This window comes from Pinus tabuliformis, chromosome 2_2 (genome assembly GCF_031772625.1).
Source record: "Pinus tabuliformis cultivar Carrire ecotype Pingquan chromosome 2_2, CPIR1, whole genome shotgun sequence".
NCBI lineage: Eukaryota > Viridiplantae > Streptophyta > Pinopsida > Pinales > Pinaceae > Pinus > Pinus tabuliformis.
The window spans coordinates 1,049,737,704-1,049,744,519 of NC_142300.1; the positions used below are offsets into that span (position 1 = coordinate 1,049,737,704).

Genomic DNA, 6,816 nt, shown 5'->3' on the forward strand with positions numbered 1-6,816 from the left:
ATCTTGGGGAGGGCCACAGACCTGTGAACTGGCCGACCAGGCCTCTTTCTGCTAAGGAGATTGCTGCTCTCCGCGGAAGGGAAGGAGGTAGAGAGACTTCTGGTATTTCATCTAGTTTCTTGATGAACTTGGAGGCTGTAGGACGTATTTTTCCAGCTGCGCTCTCGGGAATGAGAGAGGCAAACATTTTCTCGAAGTCTTCTGGATCCTGAGGCGGGGGATCCATTGCTGCCATTGAGGAATCAGATCTCAAGGAAAACCTCAAGGGGACAACCGGGGGAGGCCCCGGTGCTGGGGGAGGGCAGGAGGCCCAGGAGCAGAGGAGGGGAGGCCAGCAGCTGAGGAGCGCGGGCCTAGCAGCAGCGCTGCCAGGCGCAGAGGCGCAGAAACGATCAGGGATCTAGGTCACGCGAAGGCGATCGCCAGAGCAGCCCGCCATCATTCAAGAACTTCTCTATTCATCGTGTGTACAAAGATATACTTTAAATCCCTATAACTATTACATATTAAATATAAATCTAAAAGAAGTCATCAAATACTTTTTGTAAAAATAAGTGTGAAATTTTTTAAACTAAATATTATACTTAATTTGATAACAATAATACAAAATACTAGAATACTTATTTTAATAAATTTTGGATTTCTCTAAAATTAATGTAAAAAGTTTTGGATAAAAAATCATTCATAAGAAATTTAAAAAATCCAATAACAATTATATAAAAGACTAGAAAACTTACTTTAATAAACTTGGTGTTTCCCATTAAAACTAATCAAACAACCTGATTAATAAAACTAAAAGAAAACAACCTAATAAACACCAATTAATAAAACTAAAAGAAAACAACCTAATCCTCGAAAAAAATCGGTTTAAAAAAATCAATTAATAAAAATAAAAAGTTCTTTAAAATCCATCCTATATGCATATGACACGTACATTATTAAAATTTAAAAAAAAAAATGTCTGTACCTTTGAGATTGCTGGAGCTTGTAAATTTGAAATATATACCCCAATGCAATCTAAATACCAACCACTTCGACCATGGAAGCCTACTATCTTCCCTTCTGCCATGGGAAATGAGAAATATGTGCCATCTTCAACTCCGTAAGGACCATATATCTTCATGTGGCATAAACCTACCTTAAATTCTGAGATTTCAGGTGGAAACCGAGCAATATAGAGCAATATATACATATATAGAGAGAGAGAGAGGTTGAATCGGTACATTCAACCTGAAATACATGGGAATTTTGAAAGAAAAGGCATCTTTCATGGGAACTATTGGGTAGAACTCAGACCAGTCAAGCGAACAAAAAAAAATAAAAAGAGAAACAGATGCAGAGATGGGAATGGCATAAAATCCCATCCACGCCAAAAGAATGGCGACAGAAAGTTGTTCTTATTCCACAAATCTTTTCACGAATATCGTCGCATCTTTCAGGGTTGGGATGGTGTGTTATCACATCCCAACAGACACAATCATAGCTGGGATGGTATAGAATCTCATCTCAACAGACACAATGGCGGTATAAAAGTTAAATTCTTATTCCATAAATCTTCTTTGTGGGCTGCCATAGTTTACCCACGCAAGCACCGTGACGAAAGCCACAGGACGTAAGATTGCGGGCGTCACAAAAGAAGCCCAACACAATGTTTAGATGTAAAAAAATTATGTACTGTAGAATTTGAAATATTCTGGAGAAATTTTTGGTTTACAAAAATGTTGTAAATATGTAAAGTTCTATTTTGATTTTTCTGGACTCATGACAATGTGTTTACAACCGCACTAACAGTTAGGGCAAACCTTGAAGCGCCCATAGTTGCATTCACAGTTAACGGCAAAGCTGCACACAACCCTTCTTCCTCCGTAACATCTGCAAATGGTAGAAACCAGCTAGCCACACCCTCCTTGCGTGACTGAAGCCACGGCCTATCATCGTCCTCTGTTCGTGTGCAGCTAAAATTCGAGGAAGCGCCAAAAGGTACCGTCTTGATGCCAGTTTATTAATCTCCTATTTCACATATTCCGGGTTCATATAGTATGCTATTTTCTTGATATGCCACAAATTCTTAAAATAGATTGCAGCAGGGCAAATTTGAGTCATAAGAGTTTTCTTTTGGCAGTGCATATAGTGTTTTTTGTTTTCTCTGTAATGGCGTATTCATTTTCCCCGTGTTTTTTTTTAATTACCGGATTTGAAACTGTATCTATGATATTTCCACTGAATTGGTCGTTTGTTAAGGTGCGTGGCCAATGCAGTATTGAGGGTATGTACTGAAGACAGTCTGTGGGAGGACTCATGTTGGTCACCGTATCCCACTGCAGCAGAGACTACATAATCTGTGGGAAGTTGTGCAACCCTTATACACGAACGTTCATCGACATTCAGAAATAAATTAGACAATATTCTTATTAAAAAAACAGGGTCAGAATGCGGTGGAACAGGGAAATATTTTCCTGAAGACCAGGGTCTGGTCATGACTCTGCAATAGAGAATTAAGCTAGTTCTTTTAAAGGAAAGTACGCAACAAGAGGCAAGTCCAAGACCCTGAATGTGAGGACTCAGGACTAAACCCTGTCGCTCGACGTAACGGAATTAAACTCAGAGGAATTACTCGTTTAAATTCTTTACAGAAAAACATGGTTCGACCCTGTTTCCGGGTGGAAGAGTTTCCAAACCCCAACCGTAATCAAACCCAACAAATATCAACGGAGATAATTCCGGCTCAAAGCACATCAACAAATAGCGAATAAGTATACTGTCTGGTAACCTAGACGATTTACCAAACCAAACCCTCTGCAGAATAGCGTAACCAGAAGGACAAAAAGAAAATAATAGTCGATAAGCCAGCAATGTATGGCAGCATCGCATAAGTTTAGAAAACGTTCGTTGTGGAACATAACCCATGAAGAGTAACTCAAGATAATACAAAAGCGAGGCGAGTCCAAGACCCTGAATGTGAGGATTCAGGCGTAAACCCTGTCGCTCGACGTAACAAAATTAAATTCAGATGGATTACTCGTTTAAATTCTTTAAAGAAAAACATGGTTCGACCCCGTTTCCGGGTAAACGAGCTTCCAAACCCCGACTGTAACCAAACCCCAACAGTAATCAAACCCAACAAATATCAACGGAGATAATTCCAGCTAAAAGCACATCAAGAAATAGCGAATAAGTATACTGTCCGGTAACCGAGACGATTTACCAAACCAAACCCTCTACAGAATAGCATAACCAGAAGGACATAAAGAAAATAATAGTCGATAAGCCAGCAACGTATGGCAGCATCGCATAACTTTAGAAAATGTTCTCTGTGGAAACCCTCATACCTGGTGGAAACCCTCGGAGTCATTTCTGTTCTTGGAAGACTCCGCTCCCATCTGGTAGCAAACTCGAAAACGAGAGTCTTGGCTATGTTTATTTAGCTTCCTTTACAATTAATGCCGCCAAACTGTAATCAATGATGTACTTGGACGAATTGTTTTTATTTTTCATTTTTGGTTTTCTAATTTAGCTTCCTTTACAGTTGATGCCAAACCCTAAATGCAGGAGTTAAAATCATTTTGGTTTGCATTTAGGTAAAATCGTTTTGGTTTTTTGGCCGAATCGTTTTTATTTTTCATTTTTGGTTTTCTAATTTAGCTGATCCCCCTCTCTTCCTAGGAATATCCAAATGGAGGAGCTCAAACACCCTTCAGTAACCCCAAGGACTCAACCACTTTGAACCTTTAGGCTATGACCTATGACTTACCCATCAGCAACATGTCTTGGGCAGATGGTTCAACCGATTGAGCTAATCCTTGGGGCTCAAAATGTTTGGAAACATCTTGTCCCACCCTCAAGCGCTTAAGCAAGAGTAAGTTTGTCGGTACTTTAACGACCCCAATTGGTCCACAAAGGGCAAACATGTAATGGAAAACTTTCATGATAATATCCTGAAAAGGAATAGATACAAAATAGGAAATTCGGACCGGCATTTCAGGTACAAATTTAAGCAGGCAAGAACTAATACTGCACAGAGGAAGTGGCTAGATCCACCCCATTTTGTAGTTGTAGCACCAATATAAAAGCAGTTTTTAGTTACAGAGAAATATATATTACACAAGTAGTTACAACTTACATCACAGATGATCCCTTTTTTACTTCATTTTATCTTGAACAAGTGATAAACTCGTTCCTCTCAATATTAATAAAATAATAGGGGTAGCATCAGAATTAGAATGTTTTTGGTGAATTAGAATACCTTTATTGATAAATAATTAGAATGTTTTTGGTGAAAATAATAATAATATTTTTACTTCCTACAATATGATTATCTATAAATTTATAATTTATATTATTTTCTTAAATTATTATCAATATTTTTTAAAATGGAATGTATTAATTCTATTTCAAAATTAAATAAAATAGAAATTTTTCATTAAAAAATAATTAATTCTATTAACTAAAATTTTGATTTTCTTGTAGGATATCAATATCTATATATATATATATATATATATATATATATATATATATATATATATATATATATATATATATATATATATATATATATATATATATATATATATATATATATATATATATATATATATATATATATATAGTTGTGTAGTGATAAAATGGTATTTTCATCGGACAACAATCTGAAACAAGAGTGTGATTTTTTGTTGTTTAAAACACATTTTTGACTACATAAAGGGAGAAAGTACTATCGAAAACCCTAGGGGCACTAGAATTCTACAGATTAGACAATTTCAACTCAAGTTTTTAAAAATCTCTACCAAATTATGAAAAAATTCATTTTGTCTATAAGTTAGACTACAACTATCCTTATGCTTGGGGACTTCAATGCTAGAACTGCTACCAACCAAGACACTCTACTAAGTAATAACACTAACCCTAATTCCTTATGATTTATTGAGGATTATGACTTAGCTAGTAAATTCAAAAGATATAACCAATAACTTATTTGGTATCGAGTTAATCAAGCTTTGCAACTCCCAAGACTTGATTATTTGTAACAAGATTAATAAGTGGCCCACATTTGGCCAAATGAATTATATTCATGGGCTTGGAAGCAATGTTATGGACTATGCAATATCTTATACATGGGTTCTCAACTTTATTGTTAATTTTGACCTCCTAGATGACTATGAGCATGATTATGACCACAAACCTTTATTCTTGACCCTAAATATTGATATGCACACCAACCACATGCAAAATAAAGGTGAGAGCCAAACGAACACTCATTTTGACAAAAGTAAAATGGATCTATTCTTAAAATATTTAATAAGGGATTTAGGTCTCTTAACATATAATGATAATATGATCACATCTACCACAATTTTACTACAACCCTCCCCACTACCATTAACAAATTCTCTATCGAGGTATCATATAAAAGAACGATAAAACTTCCAATCCTTGGTATGATAAGGATTGTAAGTTTATCAAGAAAGTGATTAGAGATGCTCCTAATGAGAGTATAGAACTTGAAAAAATAAGAGTGTATAAAGCTCTTATGAAAAGGAAGAAAATGTGTTATATGAATAAGAGGCATGAGTGTCTTCTTCACCTCTCTAAAGTTCAGCCCATAAAGTTTTGGAGGAATATTCTTGTTTGTAAAATGAAAGAAGATAACTCGATCCTCTTGAAGGATCGGAATATCTATATTAAGAATCTTTATGACTCCTCGGACACCATGGGAAACATTACAAATACGCCTGTAAAGTGTTATGCTCTTAACCTGCAAAAAGATACCCAAATACAGAATATGCGAAGAAAGATACCCAGAACATAGAATAGTGAGAGACAACAGCAAATATTTTATTATTCAGAAAGCAATGTTCACTGGCCTCTTCAAGGGGGCAACCTCTAATAGAGCAGAGCTCGATTCTAAAATAAGACGTGATGCTCCTCGCAGGGAGTCTCTATCCTTTATATATGACTCATACATGCAAAACCATGGATCAATACCATGGGTTTTATTAATACCATCTATCTAATACCATGGCCAATTTGCAACTAACTGTGGTCCCATCATTAATTGCGGGTTAACCACTTACAATTATTAATATGGGCTTTATTGACTCTTTACTATGACTCGATCCCACTACATAAATAAGGGGGTTAGGGTGGGACCCTAACATGCCCTCCCCGTTAAGAATAGCCTTGTCCTCAAGGCTGAAGCTGCGGAAACTGCTAAAGAATAGTGGTTGGTTCCCAAGTTGCATCTTCCGGAGAGGTGTCTTTCCACTTGACGAGAACTTCCTTAATCGTGGCCACGCAGGTGCCTTTTTCGTGTGTCTAGGACCTGTTCAGGTTGGAGCTAGATTGACCCTTCCTCGTCCAATTAAGGTAGATTGGTTTGAATTCTGCAATTGTTCCCAATCACTTTCTTGAGGCATGAGACATGGAAAACGGGATGGATTTTTGCAGTAGGCGGCAAAGCCAGCTTGTAGGCTACTTCTCCAATGCGCTGAAGTACTTGATATGGCCCGTAGAATTTTGGAGATAGTTTTTGACAACCTTTGTCTTTGAGTGATGTTTGCTTATATGGTTGCAGCCTCAAAAAGTCCTGATCCCCTTCTTGAAATTGGCGCTCTGAGCGATGTTGGTCTACCTGTTGCTTCATGCGGTTTTGAGCTTGATGAAGATTCTCTCTAAGATGGGCGAGCATGGTTGCGTCGTTTTGTAGGAGTTGATCCACTGCTGGTACCTTTGAGCACCCCTTGATATAAGAAGTAGGGGAAGGAGGGAGTTGACCATATACTGCTTCATAGGGAGTCACTTTGGTGGTGGCATGAT

General features: G+C 37.2%; 1 protein-coding gene across 4 annotated transcripts in view; it reads right to left on the reverse strand.

Annotated features, from left to right (window-relative positions):
• Positions 1–3,476, reverse strand: part of LOC149196976 (jacalin-related lectin 3-like) — a 140,507-nt gene extending 137,031 nt beyond the window's left edge. For 2 of the 4 annotated variants that reach the window (XM_089405700.1, XM_089405698.1), the window contains exon 1: positions 3,330–3,436. Coding sequence is in view for 2 of the 4 variants with exons in the window: in XM_089405697.1 (XP_089261823.1) it covers positions 3,330–3,380 (51 nt within the window). In the remaining 2 variants the exon portion in view is untranslated. Of the gene's footprint in view, positions 1–3,329 lie in introns of all 4 variants that reach the window. The other 2 variants (XM_089405697.1, XM_089405699.1) reach the window with 2 other exon arrangements.
• Between the last annotated feature and the right edge of the window lie 3,340 nt (positions 3,477–6,816).